Source organism: Dendrobates tinctorius, unplaced genomic scaffold (assembly GCF_039654945.1).
Source record: "Dendrobates tinctorius isolate UK_male_01 unplaced genomic scaffold, ASM3965494v1 ptg000250l, whole genome shotgun sequence".
Taxonomy (NCBI): domain Eukaryota; kingdom Metazoa; phylum Chordata; class Amphibia; order Anura; family Dendrobatidae; genus Dendrobates; species Dendrobates tinctorius.
Genome location: NW_027361917.1, coordinates 27,149,139 through 27,169,371, shown reverse-complemented (window position 1 = coordinate 27,169,371; position 20,233 = coordinate 27,149,139). Strand labels below are relative to the sequence as shown.

Genomic DNA, 20,233 nt, shown 5'->3' with positions numbered 1-20,233 from the left:
GTAACAGGAGAAATTGGACCCCAAAAATTGTTTTGCAATTTGTCCTGAGTAGGCTGATACCCTACATGTGGGGGTAAAACACTGTTTGGGCGCATGGCAGAGCTTGGAAGGGAAGGAGCACCATTTGACTTTTTCAACTCAGAATTGGCTGGAATTGAGATCAGACGCCATGTTGCATTTGGAGAGCCCCTGATGTGCCCAAACAGTGGAAACCCCCAATTATAACTCCAACCCTAACCCCAACACACCCCTAACCCTAATCTGAGCCCTAACCCTAGCCCTAGCCCTAACCCTAACCCTAACCCTAGCCCTAACCCTAGGGCTGTGTGCACACGCTGCGGATTTTGCTGCGGTTCTGCAGCGGTTTTGGCTGCTGCGGACCCGCAGCAGTTTCTGCTGCGGTGTACAGTACCATGATTCCCTATGGGAATCAAAAACCGCAGTGCAGACGGTGCGGAATTTTGCGCGCGGATTATCTGCGGTTTTCAATCCGCAGAAAGAATTGACATGTCAATTCTTTCTGCGGATTCTCCTGCGGTTTGCCATCTCCTCTATTGAGATGAAAAACCGCAGGACAAAACCGCAGAGCAATCCGCAGGTAAAACCGCAGGTCTTCTGACCTGCGGTTTCACCTGCGGATTTTACAAAATCCGCGCGGATGAATCCGCACCTAATCCGCAGCGTGTGCACACAGCCTTACCCTAATGGGAAAATGGAGATAAATACTTTTTTTTTAGTTTTATTATTTTTCCCTAACTAAGGGGGTGATAACGGGGGGTTTGACTTACTATTTATGGCGGTTTTTATGTTTGGCGGCTGTCACACGCTAAAAGACGCTTTTTATTGTAAAATAGTTTTTGCATCACCACATTTTGAGAGCTATAATTTTTCCGTATTTTGACCCACTGAGTCATGTGAGGTCTTATTTTTTGCGGGACGAGTTGACGTTTTTATTGGTACCATTTTCGGGCACGTGACATTTTTTGATCGCTTTTTTTCCTATTTTTGGGACGCAGAATGAACAAAAACCAGCGTTTCATGAATTTCTTTTGGGGGGTGCGTTTACACCGTTCCGCGTGCGGTAAAATTGATAAAGCGGTTTTATTCTTCGGGTCAGTACGGTTACAGCGATACCTCATTTAGGTCGTTTTTTTATGTTTTTGTCGGGTTTATGCAATGAAAACTATTTTATATAAAAAATAATTATTTTTGCATCGCTTTATTCTGTGAGCTATAACTTTTTTATTTTTTCGCTGATGATGCTGTGTGGCGGCTCGTTTTTTGCGGGACAAGATGACGTTTTCAGCGGTACCATGGATATTTATATGCGTCTTTTTGATCGCGCGTTATTACACTTTTTGTTTGGCGGTATGATAATAAATCATTTTTTTTTGCTTCGTTTTTTATTTTTATTTTTTAAGGGGTTCGTTAAAAGGGTTAACTAATGGGACAGTTTTATAGGGCGGGTCATTACGGACGCGGCGATACCTAATATGTGTACTTTTATTGTTTTTTTTTTTATTATTTCCAAAAAATGGATTTATTGAGGGAATATTTTTTTTTTTTTCTAATTTATTTGGCGATTTTTTTTAATTTATTTTTACATTTTTTTTAATTTTTTTTTACTTTATTACATAGTCCCAGGTGGGACATCACTGTCCTGTGACAGATCGCTGATCTGTCACATCACAGATCACTGTGACAGATCAGCAATCTGTCACAGGCATTGAAGAAGACTTCCTCTTGCCTGCGCTTTGCAGGCACTGAGGAAGCCAGCTTCCTCAGGTCCCCGAAGGCCCCCGTCGCCATCTTGGATTCGGGGGCCTGGAGGATAGGAGCCCCCCGCAGCAGCGCTGCACATTGCGCTGCCGTGGGGGGCTCAGGGAAGCACGGAGGGAGCCCCCTCCCTGCCGATGCTTCCCTTTAACTCCCGGTACACCGCGATCATGTTTGATCGCGGTGTGCAAGGGGTTAACGTGTCGGGGGCGGTCCATGACCGCCCCTGACACATAGTGCCGGGTGTCAGTTGTGATAATCAGCTGACACCCGGCCGCGATCAGCGGCGCTCACCACGTGGGCGCCGCTGATCACGGTAGACGAACTATCCCGTCCACGGTCATACGGGCCAGGGTACCGTGGACGGGATAGTACGTCGCATGTCAGGAAGGGGTTAATTAATAGATCTTGGAAAAATAAGTTCCACAATTGGATGTATTAAAAATGTTTTCCTGTCTTGAGAATTTTATAAATATGTACTATGTAATGGCCGTGCAGGAACAGTCTGATCATACCACAGCTCCTGTGCAGGGGAGGAAGCAAAAGAGGATACAGACAGGACAGTATGGGATTGCAGCTGATTCTTTCTGTGAAGAAACACATTTTTCTCCCTGCCAGTTTTATCACAGGATCGAGTGTTTCTGCCGCATCTCCAGCACTCTGAGCTCATAAATCAAGTCAGTGACATATGAGCTTAGCGGCAGCTAAAGCTCCTACCTCACTGACATGACTTAGGATGAGTTCAGGGGACTGGACATGTGGCAGAAACACTCGCCCATGATATTAGTGCATTTTTCAATGGATTTGTACAGATTATAGGCAAGATTAACCAGTTCACACCATGACCACCACACCATTTTTTTTGTTTTTTTCGTTTTTTCCTTCCCTTCTTCCCAGACTCATAACTTATTTATTTTTTCCATCAATATGGCCATATGAGGGCTTGTTTTTTGTGGGATGAGTTGGACTTTTGAATGACACTATTGATTTTACCATATAGTGTACTAGAAAAAAAAAAGGAGATTTTTGTGTACTCACCGTAAAATCTCTTTCTCTTAGCCTTTAATTGGGGGACACAGAACCGTGGGTGTTATGCTGCTGTCCACTAGGAGGCGACACTATGCATAATCTGAAAAAGATTAACTTCGGCTCCTCCTCTGCAGTATACACCCCTGGACGGCGTCAGCCTTCTCCAGTTTTGTGCAAAAGCATTAGGAGGAATATACCAGAAACATAACCATGCCTGTAAGAAGGCTACCATAAATGAGCTCAAATAATATGAGAACCCAGCTCAAACAATATGAGAACCCAAACGTAACAACGGCCCGCAAGGGCAACAGGGTGGGAGCTGTGTCCCCCAATTAAAGGCTAAGAGAAAGAGATTTTACGGTGAGTACACAAAAATCTCCTTTACTCTGTCGCCTTATTGGGGGACACAGAACCGTGGGACGTCCCAAAGCAGTCCCTGGGTGGGAAGCAGTGGACGAATATTGTACTGACGGTTCCCTAAATTTGGGGTACTGCCGCCTGCAGGACCCGTCTACCCAGGCTCGCATACGCTGAGGACTGGGTATGCACTCTGTAGTGTTTTGTAAATGTGTGCAGGCTAGTCCAAGTGGCTGCCTTACACACTTGATGTGCCGAGGCTTGATGCTGAATGGCCCAAGAGGCCCCTACCGCCCGCGTAGAGAGCCGTGATACCGGCCGGAAGAGCAGAATTGTTAAGGCGGTAAGCTTCTTGAATGGTGGACTTGATCCACCTAGCAAGGGTGGTGTTGAAAGCCGGTAGGCCCTTGCGAACGCCTTCTGGAAGAAGGAAAAGTGAGACTTCCGAAAGGGAGCAGTCCTAGACACGTAAATACGCAATGCCCTGACAAAGTCTAGCGTATGCAGAGCCTTCTCCACTCTATGAACGGGAACCGGGCAAAGAGATGGTAATGAGATTTTCTCATTGAGGTGGAAGGTGGACACAACCTTCGGAAGGAAGGATGGCACTGTACGGAGAACCACCTTGTCCTGATGAAAAACCAGGAAGGGTTGTCTGCAGGAAAGAGCTGAAAGTTCAGACACCCTGCGTAGCGAGGTGATTGCCACCAGGAAAAACCACTTCCTGTGATAGAAAGCGGAGTGAGACCTCCTTTAGGGGTTCAAAAGGAGGTGACTGTAGTGCTGTCAAGACCAGGTTGAGGTCCCACGTCTCCGACGGATGTTTGTAGGGGGGAACCAATCGAGAAACCCCTTGGAGAAAAGTCTTCACTTGCGGCTTGTTAGCAAAATGCCTCTGAAAGAGCACTGAAAGCGCTGACACCTGGCTCTTAAGCGAACCCAGGGATAGCCCGGCGTCCAGGCCTGACTGAAGGAAACCGAGGACCTTTGGAAGAGAATAGGGGAGTGGGATGTGCCCACGAAATTCGCACCATGTGAAGAAAGCCTTCCAGGTACGATAGTAAGTTTTGGCTGAAGTTGGCTTTCGAGCCCTGATCATGGTTTTAACAACGTCCGATGAAAAAACCTGCTTGGGTCAAAAACCAGGTCTCAATGGCCACGCCGTCAAATTGAGAGCCCCTGATTTCTGGTGGAAGAACAGGCCTTGTGACAGAAGTTCGGGACGTGTGGGGAGACGCCACGGAGCGTCTGCTGTGAGTTGCACTACGTCGGCGTACCATGTACGCCTGGGCCAGTCTGGAGCGAATAGGATGGTGGGGAACACCCTCTTGTTTGATCTTCCTCAGGACTCTGGAAATCAGGGGAAGGGGTGGAAAAATGTACAGAAGCTGGAACTGGGTCCAGTCCTGAACCAGGGCATCTGCTCCGAGCGACTGCGGATCGCGCGTCCTGGCCATGAAATTGGGAACTTTGGCATTGAGATGGGATGCCATCAGAACCACGTCCGGGGTCCCCCAACGATGGCAGATCTGATGGAAAACTTCGGGATGGAGAGACCACTCCCCCGAGTCCATTCCTTGACGGCTGAGATAGTCGGCTTCCCAGTTGTCCACACCCGGAATGTGGACCGCAGAGAGTACCGACCTCGCATCCTCCGCCCAGTGTAGGATACGTGTTACTTCGTTCATCGCCTGGATGCTGCGGGTGCCGCCTTGATGGTTCACGTATGCCACCGCCGTGGCATTGTCCGACTGCACTCTGATATGAGAGTCTGCTAGAAAGTGATGGAAGGCTTTCAATGCCAGGAAGATGGCCCGAATTTCCAGGATGTTGATGGGCATGGTCACTTCCATTGGTGACCACTTGCCTTGCGCTCTGTGATGTAGGTGTACCGCGCTCCAACCCGTAAGGCTTGCGCCGGTGGTCAAAACCTTTCCGTGACCGGAGAGAAAAGGATTTTCCCATTGCAAGCGAGGTTGGCTGGAGCCACCAGTGCAGGAACCTCCTGGTTTTCGCTGATAACCGGAACTCTCTCGAGGGAGAACAGATTCCTGTCCCAGGACTTGAGGATGGGGTCTGAGGTGAATCTGGGCAAATGGTACCGCCTCCATTGCCGCTGCCATCCTGCCCAGTCCGCTCATGGCATACCGGAGAGATCGGGGGAAACCGCGGAGGAGAGTGTGAACTCCCAAACGGAGGGCCAGTGCCTTGTCCCTGGGGAGGATCACCAGACCCCTGGAGATGTCAAATAGCATCCCCAGGAAGGTCAGAGACTGACTTGGGGTAGTCGAGGACTTCTGTAAATTGACTAACCATCCCAGGCGACTCAGAGTGTCGATCGTGATTGAGACTTTGACCTCGCAGTCCTTGAAGGTGGGGGCCTTGATGAGGAGGTCGTCCAGGTATGGAACGACTACTATGCCTCTGGAGTGCAGAACGTCCATGGTAGCTGCCATATCCTTTGTAAATGTTCTGGGAGCCGTGGCGAGACCAAACGGGAGGGCCACAAACTGGTAATGGTCTTGGTTGATTGCGAGTTTGAGAAATCTCTGATGGGCGAAGCAATCGGTATATGCAGGTATGCGTCCTGTATGTCTATGGAGGCGAGATATTCTCCTTCCTCCATGGACACAACGATTAACCGGAGGGATTCCATGCGAAGGTGACGAACTCGAACATACTTATTCAGTTGCTTGAGGTCTAGTATGGGTCGGACGCTGCCTCCCTTTTTGGGCACCACGAACAGGTTGGAGTAGAACCCTCGTAAGCGCTCGTCTGCTGGAACCGGTATTATGACTCCTGCTTGCAGGAGGGATGAAACCGCTTGATGGAAGGCTCGAGCTTTGAGTGGAGGTTTTGGAGGGACAGAGAGAAAAAACCTGTGCGGTGGGCTGGTAGTAAACTCGATTTTGTATCCTGAAGACACTATTTCCTTGACCCACCTGTCTTCTGTAATAGGCAGCCAGACCTGCTGAAAGAATAGCAGTCGTCCGCCTACAAGTGGGGTGTTTTCCGGAGGGGATGAGTAATGATGAATGAAAAGTCTGAGCTTTCCCTCCCTTGCATTTTGCCTGGCTTTCCTATTAAGTCTTTTAAACGTGCGTTTTGGTTTCAGCTGAGGGAGGGAAGTACTTTTACCCCCGGTAGCATTGGATATCATTGTATCCAGCTTTTCACCGAAAGGACGGCCCCTGAAGTACGGGAGATTTGTTAGGGACTTTTTTAAGGCCGCATCCGCCTTCCATTGTCTTAGCCAGAGAATATGCCGGATTGTGATGGCATTTGATGCTATTTCCGCTACCCCTCTTGCAGAATCCAACGCTGCATGGACCATGTAATCTGTCACTACTGCAATTTGCACCGCCTGGTCCGCCAGCTGAGGATTTGAAGCTTGGAGGCCCTGTTGTAATAGATCAGCCCAGGCCATAATGGCCTTGGCTGCCCAAACTGAAGCAAATGCAGGAGCTAAAGAGGCACCTGCCGCCTCGAAGATAGACAGGTAGAACGCATGGCTCGTTCAGTCTGCTGCGTCCTTGAGGGTTGAGCTGTCAGGCAGCGAGAGAAGCGTTTGTGCTGTCAGCCTAGAGACTGGAGGATCCACTTTAGGCGGATCTGTCCAATCCTTAGTGTCCTTCTGTGGGAAGGGGTACTTTGCTTTCAAGTATTTGCGATTGGCGTTTTCTCAGGCTGCGAAAAATGCTTAGAAAGTATTTTTTTTTTTTTTTTTTTTAAATTCCGGGTGATCAAGAAAGACCTCAGATGGTTTCTGAACACTTTCAAAGGAAATCTTGTGTTCTGGTACTTCAGGGGTTGGATCAGAAAAGTCTAGCACCCGAAGGATGGAAGAGATTATATCCTCAACTAGCGCAGCATTGCTAGAGGGACAAGGGAGCAGAGCGTTCCTTGTTTCGTTATTTGAGTTGGAGTCACATATGCCCTCTGAGTCTTGTGTGGTCTGGGATCGTTGTGGAGATCTACATTGTCTCTCTCTATCAGGGGACGGTCTCGGTGACCTGTAGCCACTGTCTCTCCCTGGAGGGGGACGACCTAGTGCTATGTGAGGACGCAGATGAACTCGACCTGTGGGTCCGCTTACGTCTCGAACTGTCGTAAGTGGCCTGTTCCTGATACCGGACGTCCCTTTCCTGGGTAACGTTCATAGTCGAGACATGACCCTGCAGAGCCTGCAGTAGTGAGGAGGTCAGGTTATCTATAGACTTTGTTATAGACTGCGACATCTGAGTCGCCCATTCTGGCGCAGTAGCGGCCGCAGAAGCATTGCTGTTCTTTGGGTACAGTCCCAGCAGTGCGGGTACGTGCTGCCGCTGGGGAGAGTGGCCTTGCAGGCTGTGCAGACTGCATAAAAGCAGTCTTGCCTGGTCCTTTTTTTGAGCCCGACATAGTAACTATTCGCAGAGGCCCTACAGGTGTATCTACGCAGAGGAAAGGAGGAGTAGGGGAGCGTTATAGGTTACAGGAACTCACAGCTGAGTACAAAGAACCCAGCTGTGATCTTACCCCACCGATGCTCCCCCTAGGTCCAGCGCTGATAAATCCTCTTGTGCCCCCCAGAGACTGCTGTGCTGCCTTCAGTTTCTTCAGGTGCAGCAAGATGGCCACCGGATTCTGAGGTGGAGGGGGAAGGGGGCGGAGAGCTGAAAAGGGCGCGCGGAGCTATGTAAAAGCGCGCCCTTCCTGTCTCGATCCGCCCCTTCTATGACACTGTAGTGTCATTTTTCGTCATCCGGGGGGCGGGCCGGGGGGCGGGCATAAGGCGGTGACTTCGGCTAGGCCGAAGCCGCGGCCTAAATTTGATAGCTCATGCCCAGAAGGGCTCCAGGACGGCGCAGTTGTCCGGGGGAGGGTCGGATTCCAACCAGACCCCCCCCCGGATTGAACGGTAGGCTAGCGGTGGGGACATGAGCGCCACCTGGACCCTGTGGGGGGTCCCTTTGAGGCTCTATGCAGCTGGTGCTGCCGCAGAGACAGGGGTGCCGAGAGCCCTGTCTCTGACAAGTGCCATGCCTGCCTGCACCTCCCCCGGTCCAAACAGGAGCCCGCAGCTGGGCTGGGGTCCCTGGACATGTAAGTGACCGAATGGTGCCTGGTACAGGCCCTACCTGCGGTGTCTCGACCTAATGCCCCCAGAGGGGGATTAGGGAGGGTGCTGCTGTCACCGTCAGGGGGCTTCGTCCTACCCTCGACCTCAACCCAGAGCCCAAGGAAACTGGGGAAGGAGGGGGGGTTCTCGACTTCGAACCAGTACCCGAGGAACTGGGGAAGGAGCGACATGGGGAAGAGCCATCTCGACCTCAACCGGGTACCCCTTAATAGGGGACCGAGGAGGGAGCCATGCCGGGGGTCTCACTGGAGACCCGCTTTTCTTCATCTGTAATCCGTTGAAAAAAATTAAGGAAAAAAAACGGAAGAGAAAAAAATCTTAGGTGTGCCTCCTTGCGACACTAAGCAAAAACTGGAGAAGGCTGACGCCGTCCAGGGGTGTATACTGCAGAGGAGGAGCCGAAGTTAATCTTTTTCAGATTATGCATAGTGTCGCCTCCTAGTGGACAGCAGCATAACACCCACGGTTCTGTGTCCCCCAATAAGGCGACAGAGTAAGTGTGATTCCACAATTGTTTTTTGTTTTTTTTTTATTTACCATGTTCAGTATATTGTAAAATTGACCTGGGAAATCACATTGTATGAGTACAAAGTTACCTAACATGTCTAGTATATGTTTATTTAAGTGGTGAAAAAAAATAAGAACATTTTTATGAAAAAAAGGTTTCCTGTTTGTTTCCATTTTCCAATGGAAATGGACGGGACTTGCAGCATCCTTCCGGTAGGTTCGAGTTAAATCCCGCTGTCAGATTGACAGCGAGATTTAACAGGTTAACAGCCACGGGTAGAGCTCTGATCCACTCACGGCTGTTAAAGGCACCTGACAGTGTACTAAATCAGCTGGCATGTGTCGGAAAACATGCGGGCTCAGCGTCGGAGCCCGCATCAAAGACAGGGGTACGACATATGAAGTATATATAAGTCATATGTCGTAAAGGGGTTAAAGGTGGAAAAAGTTCTGAAATGATTCTTTTATGATTTACCTGAAAAAAACCTGGCAGTTTAATAAGGGTCTGTAATCTTTTTATAGCTACTGTAGAATGGTGAGGTGAGCATAAAATAAAACATGGGAATAAGTCCTCATTCAGACGTCTATGATGCACATATGTGTTCCGTGTTTTCCAATCTATAGTCTAGTCTATACGACTGTTCACACGTTCATAGGTTCTTTTAGTTGCCAGAGTGTCAGTCAGAGAACCTTGAGAAAAGTCCTTTTGTTTTCTTTTTTGTACATGAGAAAACTGACACACTGACCTAATGAAAAACAGATCAAAAATACTGACGATCTGTTTTTTTCCAAGTACAAAAAAATGGATGTCTGAGTAAAGCCTAACTTATAATTTAATATTACCGTATATACTCGAGTATAAGCCGACCTGAGTATAAGTCGACCCCCCTAATTTTGCCACAAAAAAATGTGAAAACTTATTGACTCGAGTATAAGCCTAGGGTGGGAAATGCTCCATAGATTATTCCCCCATATGTTGACCCCATAAGAAGCTCCTTAGATTATTCCCCCATATGCTGACCCCATAAGAAGCTCCTTAGATTATTCCCCCATATGCTGACCCCATAAGAAGCTCCTTAGATTATTCCCCCATGTGCTGCTGCATGTAAAAATAAAAAAAATGACATACTCACCTCTCCGTCGCTGGGTGTCAGATACTCACCTGTCCTGCGTCCATGGCTGCTCACTGCTATCTGCCACGTCATCGGTCAGAGACGTTCAGACTGCAGGGGGCGCGGCGCGCACTAATCACGTCACCGCGCCCTCTGCTGTCTGAAGTCACTGACCGATGACAGACAGCAGCAAGCAGCCATGGACGCAGGACAGGTGAGTATCGCTATACTTACCCGTCCTGACGCTCTCTCTTGAGCCCCCAGCTTCTCCGCGCTCTCTCTTCCTGCGCTCAGCCGTCATGTGATACCGCTCATTAAAACTCATGAATATGCGCATATTCATGAGTTTTAATGAGCTGTACCACGTGACCGCTGAAGGCAGGAAGAGAGAGCGCGGAGAAGCTGGGGGCTCAAGAGACAGCGTCAGGACGGGTAAGTATGACCTGACACCCCCGCCCCCCCTCCCCTTCCGACCCCCCGATGTATATGACTCGAATATAAGCCGAGAGGGGGACTTTCAGCCCCAAAAAATGGGCTGAAAATCTCGGCTTATATTCAAGTATATACGGTAAGTACAATTTTAAATGAAAGAAACAGAAACGTGATAATTTAGCACGTCTACTTACTGATGCCACTGCTTTCCTTGTCTCCTGCATTTTTAGCAAGATTCATAGCATATTCGCATACTTCTGCTGCTTCTCTCTGGGCCAGCTGCCTGAGACAAGCTACAGCCGCACGTCTCAAGAGCAGATGAGAACTGCCCAAGTGAACCTGAAAAATAAATTTTTATATCCAAGGGTACATTCACATACAGTGGTTGAACTTAGATTTTTGCAAAACTGTATAAAATATGCATTTGTTGTACATTTGTTGTCCCAATTTAACTGCAATAAGTTAAAAGGGTTGTCCACTACTCAGACAACCCTTTCTGAATCCCTATGTTTCCCCCAATAAAATAATAACACATATACTCACCTCTGGTGCAGGTGTCCTTCCAGCAGCATCGGCACTGGCTCTCTTAGGGATAGCATGACATTGTTATCTCATGGGATCACTGAAACCAATCTTCACTCTCCTCTCCTATGAACATACTATGAACATAATTGATATCCAGAGGAATTGAGAGCTGCATCTGCTATTATTTCCTCCAAATGTCTTGATTTGTCCGGAGAAGGGGCAGTGAAGTGGCTGCAGATTGGCAGCAGTGATCACATGACAATGTCATGCGATCCCTGGGAGAGACAGTTCCGATGCTGTTGGAATGGCGCTGGCAGGGAGTATGGATGTCATTATCTAATGAAGAAAAACAGAGATTCAGAAGGGGTTGTTCAAGTAGACAACTTTACAATAAATTATTTTCCCCCATAACCACTTTAATGCATTATTATTTTAAGTCATGGCATGAAAAGTTATTCCAATTTTATATATTTAAAAAAAAAAAAAAAAAAAAAATCGACAAAACAACTTAGATTAGATCTAAGCACAGCTTCTATTTCTATAAATACCCTTGTGCAATTTTCGTGCTATGAAAATGTAAACTTACACAGAGGCAAGGGACCAGACTTGACAAGTTGACGTGACGAGGGGCAAACATGTGAAGCTGCTGAAGGCAGGAGATGGCAGCAGCCTGGACTAGAGAGTCTGAGTGATCCTGCATGATTGCACAGCCCACAAGACACGACGATCGAATGGTAGATATTGTTGGCCCGTTACCTATAAAGGAATATCGCTTATTATTATTCTATGATATAGTAACTGCAAAAAAGATGGATTTTTGGTTCTTACCGTAAAATCTCTTTCTTGGAGCCTTCATTGGGGGACACAGAATACCATGGGTGTATGCTGCTGCTGCTAGGAGGCTGACACTATGCAAAAACAATAAAATTAGCTCCTCCCCGGCAGTATACACCCACCGACAGACACCAAGCACCTCAGTTGGTGAAAAAGCAGTAGGAGAAGCAACGAGAAAAAACTCGAACCATATGTACCAACCCAACAGGGGACTCTAAGACCCAACACGGTACAACTGAAACAGGGAGGGTGCTGTGTCCCCCAATGAAGGCTCCAAGAAAGAGATTTTACGGTAAGAACCAAAAATCCATTTTTCTTTATCGCCTTATTGGGGGACACAGAATACCATGGGACGTCCCAAAGCAGTCCCAAGGGTGGGAACAGCAAAAAGGAACGAAAGTAACCGAAAGGCTCAGGTCGGCCGGTGAGCCACCGCCGCCTGCAGAACCTTCCTACCAACCACAGCGTCAGACGAGGCCTGGGTATGAACCCTGTAGAACCTCGTGAAGGTGTGCAAAGATGACCAGGTTGCAGCCTTGCAAATTTGCATGGCCGAGGCCTGGTGACGAGCAGCCCACGAAGCCGCCACAGCCCGGGTGGAATGAGCTCTTACTCCCGGAGGGGGCCGCTTTTCCTGAAGACGATACGCTTCCAGAATGGTAGAACGAATCCAGCGAGCGATCGTGGATTTGGAAGCCGGAAGGCCCTTCTGGCGACCTTCAGAGATGATTAGCAAGGAATCGGACAGACGGAAGGAAGAGGTCCTGGCAAGATAGACACGCAGGGCTCTAACTACGTCCAGTTTGTGGAGAGACTTCTCAAGAGGATGAGATGGAGCCGGACAAAAAGAAGGAAGGACGATATCCTCATTGATATGGAAAGCGGAAACCACCTTTGGAAGAAAAGAAGGAACGGGCCTGAGGACGGCTTTGTCCTGATGGAGAATGAGGTAAGGGGAACGACATGACAAGGCCGCCAATTCAGAAACTCTTCTGATGGAGGAAATGGCGATCAAAAAGGTGACCTTCCAAGAGAGAAGGGACAAAGGAATGTCCTGGAGAGGCTCGAACGGCGCCTTCTGGAGCGCGCTAAGAACGAGGTTGAGATCCCACGGGTCTATTGGCGAATGATGAGGGGGAGCCACGTGGGAAACCCCTTGTAGAAAGGTCTTGACCTGTGGTAGAGAAGCTAGCTCTCTTTGGAAGAGGATAGAGAGAGCGGAAACCTGGCCCTTGAGCGTACTGAGGGACAGACCCGCGTCTAATCCAGCTTGAAGAAACCCTAGGATAGACGGGATAGAAAACGACATTGGGAAGACTCTTCTATCATCGCACCAACGGAAAAAAGCCTTCCAGTACTTATAGTAAATGCGGGAAGAGGCTGGTTTCCTGACTCTGATCATAGTTTGAATAACCTGACTGGACAGACCTGATTCCTTTAGAATTGCGGTCTCAATGGCCATGCCGTCAAACTCAGAGACTGAGAATTCTCGTGGTAAAGGGGGCCTTGCGAGAGAAGGTCTGGACGGTCCGGAAGCCTCCAGGGAACGTCCGCGAGCATGTTGACCAGTTCCGCGTACCAAGGCCGTCTTGGCCAATCTGGAGCAACTAGAATCACTGGTACGCCTTCCGATTTTATCTTTTTGACCACCCGAGGGATCAATGCCAGAGGCGGGAACAGATACGGAAGTTGAAACTGGGACCACGGAGTCACCAGTGCGTCGCATGCGACGGCTATAGGGTCCCTGGACCTGGCTACGAACTGCGGCACCTTGTGGTTCATCCGAGATGCCATGAGATCGACATCCGGGGTGCCCCAACGGTCGCATATCTGAGAGAAAACCGCGGGGTGCAGGGACCATTCGCCGGACGCTAGGCCCTGGCGACTCAGAAAGTCGGCTGCCCAATTTTCCACCCCTGGAATATGGACGGCGGAGATTGTCGGAACGTAACGTTCTGCCCAGCGGAATATCTTGGCCATTTCTGACATTACCTGTTTGCTGCGCGTGCCCCCCTGATGGTTTATGTACGCCACGGCCGTGGCGTTGTCCGACTGAATGCGGACCGGCTTGCCGGAGAGGAGGGGCTGCCAGTGAAGAAGGGCCAGGAAAATCGCCCTGATCTCCAAAAGATTGATTGGAAGGAGAGACTCCTGTGGCTTCCAGCGTCCTTGGGCCGCTTTCTGATGGAACACGGCTCCCCATCCTAGAAGGCTCGCATCGGTGGTGATGATTTGCCACTGAGGCGGAAGGAAGGACCTCCCTTGGAGAACTGACGCTGGCCGTAGCCACCAAGTGAGAGACTGCCTCACTCTGAGAGGAAGCCGAATAGGACGGTCCAAGGACATCGTGGTCTTGTCCCAGGCTGAAAGCAGAGACAGCTGGAGAGGGCGAAGGTGATACTGCGCAAAGGGTACTGCCTCCATGGAGGCCACCATCTTCCCCAGGACCTTCATGCCGAACCGAATGGGAATGGGAGCAGGCCTCTTGAGAGTTTTGATGCCCTTGGACAGAGTTGTAAATTTTTCCTTTGGAAGAAAAACACGGGCTAGCTCCGTGTCGAATTCCATACCCAGAAAGGTCAGACGCTGGCTGGGGACCAGAATGGACTTCTCCTTGTTGACTAGCCAACCTAGGCGGCTGAGAGTGTCCAGGCTTATCTGAAGGCTCCGGAGACAGTCCTGGCGAGACGAACCCTTGATCAAAAGATCGTCCAGATAAGGGATGATGAGGATCCCTCTGGAGCGAAGGATGGCCATGACAGTCGCCATCACCTTCGTGAAAACCCGGGGCGCTGAAGCCAGGCCGAAAGGAAGAGCTGTGAACTGAAAGTGGTCTCCCTGAAACGCAAATCGAAGATACTTCTGATGTTGCACACATATTGGAATGTGGAGATAGGCATCCCGAATGTCCACCGAGCAGAGAAATTCCCTGGGCTCCATGGAAGCAATCACCGACCGAAGAGACTCCATCCTGAAATGAAGAATCTTCACGTGGCGATTGAGCAATTTGAGGTCCAGAATAGGACGAAGAGAGCCGTCTTTCTTCGGGACTACAAAGAGATTGGAGTAGAACCCGGAAAACCGTTCGTCTGAGGGAACGGGAACAATGACTACGGCGGAAAGAAGGGAGGAAATGGCCTGCAGAAAACCCGGAATCTGGGCCCGCTGTCGCGGAGGCCGTGGCCGGAAAAACCGTCTGTTCGGGAGTGAAGCAAATTCGATTTTGTAACCGGATGCGACGAGTTCTCTGACCCAAGCGTCGTCTACAACGGACAGCCAAGCATCCGCGAAAAGGGAAAGTCTGCCGCCCACCCTGGAAAAAATTCCAGGTGGGGGTGACCCGTCACTTAGACGAAAATCTGCCGGAATTGGCTCCTGCAGATCTGGAATATTGTCCTCTAGATCTCCAGCGAGGAGCGGGTTTGTAGGAAGGTTTCCTCTGATCCCGCTCCCTGGTGGCAGGCGGCCGATCCTGTTGAGAGGCTCTCTCCGTGGCAGAGAAGGGACGAAAAGGCCTGAATGGTCGAAACCCCCTTCTGTTGAAGGGACGTTTTGGTCGAGACTGGGGAAGCGAAGTACTTTTGCCTCCAGTGGCATCGGAAATTATCTGATCCAGCTTTGCTCCAAAGAGCCTAGAGCCATGGAATGGCAGATTGGTAAGCGACTTTTTCGAAGTAGTGTCCGCATTCCATGACTTTAGCCAAAGGACTCGGCGTACAGCTACTATGTTGCTGTTAGCCCTTGCTACGCAACCGGCCGCGTCCAAGGAGGCGGCCAAAAGGTATTTTCCCGCCTGGTTAATCTGATCTGCAAGATCTGCCAATTCGTCTTGAGGAGCTGACGCTAAGATGCCTCTGCGAAGGATTTTTGCCCAAGCGGAAATGACCTTCGCCACCCAGGCGGATGCGAAAATAGGGCAGACAGAGGCGCCAGATGCTTCAAAGATAGACTTAGCCAGAGATTCAATCTGCCTGTCAGTAGGATCTTTGAGCGACGCCCCGTCTGGCAGAGAGAGCACCGTTTTAGAGGCTATCCGGGATACTGGAGGATCTACCTCTGGAGCCTTGGACCACTTTGAGAGCAGTTCTGCGTCAAATGGGTACAGAACGTCCAAATACTTGCGGCCTGAGAAACGTTGCTCAGGGCGCTCCCAGTGTTTGGCTAAGGTAGTATTGAAATCGTTGTGATTGGGAAAGGTTCGGGACGGAGGTCTGGCTCGTCTAAGGACAACCGAGCTTTCCTGAGCTGGAGCCTCATCCTGTTTAAGTTTTAGTGTTTGGAAGATAGCTGCAAGAAGACTATCGACCATGTCCCGCGTATTAGAAACGCTGTTCCCCTCAGAGCTAGCTTCCGAATGGGAATCATCGCCTGACTGAAGGCTGTCATCTGAGGAAGGAGAAGGAGGCCTGGGAGCGGAAGGGCCCTGCGAGCTCGCGGACGAAGTGGACAGAGCCCGCTTCCTAGAAGACCTTCCCCGTCTGTCTCTCTGAAGGTCGCGGTCAGGTGCGGACGACTCACCCCGAGAGGTGGTCGGGGCAGAGGTGGCTGAGGATAGCTGAGGTAATCGTTCTAAAACCTGGACCAGTGACTGTGATACTTTTGTCAAGTCAGAAACAGACTGTGACATTGTAACGGCCCACTCCGGGGGGGAGAGAGGAGGGAAGAGCGCCCTCCGCCCGGGACACTGTGCGCTCCTGAGATGCTGACATATTGGAAGGACTGCAGGGGGGGCAGAATGGAGACGACTGACCCGATGCCCACTTCTTTTTACAGCGCGCACAGGCGTAATAGATAGCGGTGGGCCTGAAGCAGAGATCCCCTGAAGGATTGGGCATAAGTAGACTGCACTGAATGGCCGCAGAATTTAAGGAATAACTGCCGAGGAGAGCTAATCTTTGCCTCAGAGCAGAGCCTACCGAGATTCTGTGAGCAGCAGAAAACGCTGAAGTGTCCCCCAAACAGCGCAGGAAGGAGTGAAACAACCAGGAAATCCTTGTGCTGGAGGCTGGGGGCGGAGCTTAGCGGCCGCTCCATGACTGGTTAACAGCGAAGGAGAGGGCATGACCGAAGGAGGAGGCTGGCATATCAAACGAAAAGGAGCCCTGTGATGGGCTAGTAAAGGCGCGCTGAAAAGAGCGCGCTCAGGAAGGGAGGAGGGAGCACAGCGATGAGGAGACTGTGAGGGAAAGTGAAAGTGAAGACGCCGCAGCCCCATGCCAGCGCCGACATAACGGAGCTGATCTGACAGTGGCCCTGGGAAGTCTGCCTCCCCTGCTTGTGACGCTGTGTGGTGAGTGGAGGAATCCCCAGTGTCTCCCTGGGAGTGAGAAGCAAGCGGCGTGAGCGCGCGGCAGGCAGAGAGGGCGGGAAATTCAAATAATTGTGGACTTGAAATCACAAAGGTCCAACTTCTGCCATTCACGGAGCTTATGCGGGGCCGGAGGGAACGTACAGGCACTTACCTGACGTCCCTGAAGAGGATGACCACAGGGGCCCACGGGGAAACGGCAGGCCGCTGGGGGGAAGGGAGTCCTCTGTACCCGCATCCTGCAGAAGATGGCTTGAAACACCTGCGATCGCCGTCTTCCTCTCAGCCCTGTCCCGAGAGAGGGGTGAGGAGGGGGATTCGGCAAGGACTAGCCACCTGTCCACAACCCTTATCACCGGAAGGCGATAGGGAAAAGTCCTGCCTGCGGTACTGAGAGTTGCGATGTGGATGACACCACACTGCTCGCTCAGCCGCATGATATGGGAAATCAGGATGACAACTACACCCTGTTTCCCGATGGAAAATAACCTAAAAGACAAAAGAGGGAAAAATTAAAAAGTTCAGACTAAACCTGAAAAGAAAAATGCGGATCTGGGGAGATCCCAGTCCGCCTCCTACAGACACTAAGCACAAACTGAGGTGCTTGGTGTCTGTTGGTGGGTGTATACTGCCGGGGAGGAGCTAATTTTATTGTTTTTGCATAGTGTCAGCCTCCTAGCAGCAGCAGCATACACCCATGGTATTCTGTGTCCCCCAATAAGGCGATAAAGAAATACAACCAATTATCATACTATGTATGTTTGGATTCTGGATGGAAAAAAAAGGAGATTTTTGTGTACTCACCGTAAAATCTCTTTCTCTTAGCCTTTAATTGGGGGACACAGAACCGTGGGTGTTATGCTGCTGTCCACTAGGAGGCGACACTATGCATAATCTGAAAAAGATTAACTTTGGCTCCTCCTCTGCAGTATACACCCCTGGACGGCGTCAGCCTTCTCCAGTTTTGTGCAAAAGCATTAGGAGGAATATACCAGAAACATAACCATGCCTGTAAAAAAAAAAGGCTACTATAAACAGGCTCAAACAACAATATGAGAACCCAACCGTAACAACGGCCCACAAGGGCTACAGGGTGGGAGCTGTGTCCCCCAATTAAAGGCTAAGAGAAAGAGATTTTACGGTGAGTACACAAAAATCTCCTTTACTCTGTCGCCTTATTGGGGGACACAGAACTGTGGGACGTCCTAAAGCAGTCCCTGGGTGGGAAGCAGTGGACGAATATTGTGCCGACAGTCCCCTAGACTTTGAGTACTGCCGCCTGCAGGACCCGTCTACCCAGGCTCGCATTCGCTGAGGACTGGGTATGCACTCTGTAGTGTTTTGTAAATGTGTGCAGGTTAGTCCAAGTGGCTGCCTTACACACTTGATGTGCTGAGGATTGATGCCGAATGGCCTAAGAGGCCCCTACCGCCCGCGTAGAGTGTGCCGTGATACCGGCCGGAAGAGGAGAATTGTTGAGGCGGTAAGCCTCTTGAATGGTGGACTTGATCCACCTAGCAAGGGTGGCTTTGGAAGCCGGTAGGCCCTTGCGAACGCCTTCTGGAAGAAGGAAAAGTGAATCAGACTTCCGGAAAGGAGCAGTCCTAGACACGTAAACACGCAATGCCCTGACAAGGTCAAGCGTATGCAGAGCCTTCTCTACCCTATGAACGGGAGCCGGGCAAAGAGACGGTAGTGATATTTCCTCATTGAGGTGGAAGCTGGACCCGACCTTCGGAAGGAAGGATGGTACTGTACGGAGAACCACCTTGTCCTGATGAAAAACCAGGAAGGGTTGTCTGCAGGAAAGAGCTGAAAGTTCAGACACCCTGCGTAGCGAGGTGATTGCCACCAGGAAAACCACTTTCTGCGATAGAAAGCGGAGTGAGACCACCCTAAGGGGTTCAAAAGGAGGTGACTGTAGTGCTGTCAAGACCAGGTTGAGGTCCCACGTCTCCAACGGACGTTTGTAGGGGGGAACCAATCGGGAAACCCCTTGGAGAAAAGTCTACACTTGCGGCTTGTTAGCAATACGCCTCTGAAAGAGCACTGAAAGCGCTGAGACCTGGCTCTTCAGCGAGCCCAGGGATAGCCCGGCGTCCAGGCCTGACTGAAGGAACCCGAGGGCCTTTGGAAGAGAATAGGGAAGTGGAATCTGCCCACGAGAGTCGCACCATGTGAAGAAAAACCTTCCAGGTACGATAGTAAATCCTGGCTGAAGTTGGCTTTCGAGCCCTGATCATGGTTTTAACAACGTCCAGTGAAAAACCTGCTTGGGTCAAAACCCAGGTCTCAATGGCCACTCCGTCAAATTGAGAGCCCCTGAGTTCTGGTGGAAGAACGGGCCTTGTGACAGGAGGTCGTGACGTGTGGGGAGACGCCAGGGAGCGTCTGCTGTGAGTTGCACGACGTCGGCGTACCATGTACGCCTGGGCCAGTCTGGAGCGATCAGAATGGTGGGAACGCCCTCTTGTTTGATCTTCCTCAGGACTCTGGAGATCAGGGGGAGGGGTGGAAAAATGTACAGAAGCTGGAACTGGGTCCAGTCCTGAACCAGGGCATCTGCTCCGAGCGATCGCGACTCGCGCGTCCTGGCCATGAAATTGGGAACCTTGGCATTGAGATGGGATGCCATCAGATCCACGTCCGGGGTCCCCCAACGATGACAGATCTGACCGAAGACTTCGGGATGGAGAGACCATTCCCCCGAGTCCATTCCTTGTCGGCTGAGATAGTCGGCTTCCCAGTTGTCCACGCCCGGAATGTGGACCGCGGAGAGTACAGACCTTGCATCCTCCGCCCACTGTAGGATACGCTTTACTTCGGTCATCGCCTGGATGCTGCGGGTGCCGCCTTGATGGTTCACGTATGCCACTGCCGTGGCATTGTCCGACTGTACTCTGATATGAAAGTCTGCCAGCAAGTGATGGAAGGCTTGCAACGCCAGGAAGATGGCCCGAATTTCCAGGATGTTGATGGGCATGGTCGATTCCCTTGGTGACCACCTGCCTTGCGCTCTGTGATGTAGGTGCACCGTGCCCCAACCCATAAGGCTTGCGTCGGTGGTCAAAACCTTCCATTGACCGGAAAGGATTTTCCCCTTGCAAGCGAGGTTGGCTTGAGCCACCAGTGCAGGGACCTCCTGGTGTTTGCTGATAACCGGAACTCCCTGTCGAGGGAGAACGGATTCCTGTCCCAGGACTTGAGGATGGCCAGTTGAAGGGGTCTGAG

The 20,233-nt window shown here is 50.6% G+C and overlaps 1 protein-coding gene across 2 annotated transcripts in view; it reads right to left on the bottom strand.

The window, feature by feature from the left end:
* Positions 1–20,233, bottom strand: part of HEATR5B (HEAT repeat containing 5B) — a 103,581-nt gene that overhangs the window by 34,921 nt on the left and 48,427 nt on the right. For both annotated transcript variants that reach the window (XM_073557592.1, XM_073557594.1), the window contains exons 21-22: positions 11,447–11,616; positions 10,530–10,674 (exon numbers count right to left, since the gene is read on the bottom strand). In XM_073557592.1, the coding sequence (XP_073413693.1) occupies positions 10,530–10,674; positions 11,447–11,616 (315 nt within the window). The remainder of the gene's footprint in view (positions 1–10,529; positions 10,675–11,446; positions 11,617–20,233) is intronic.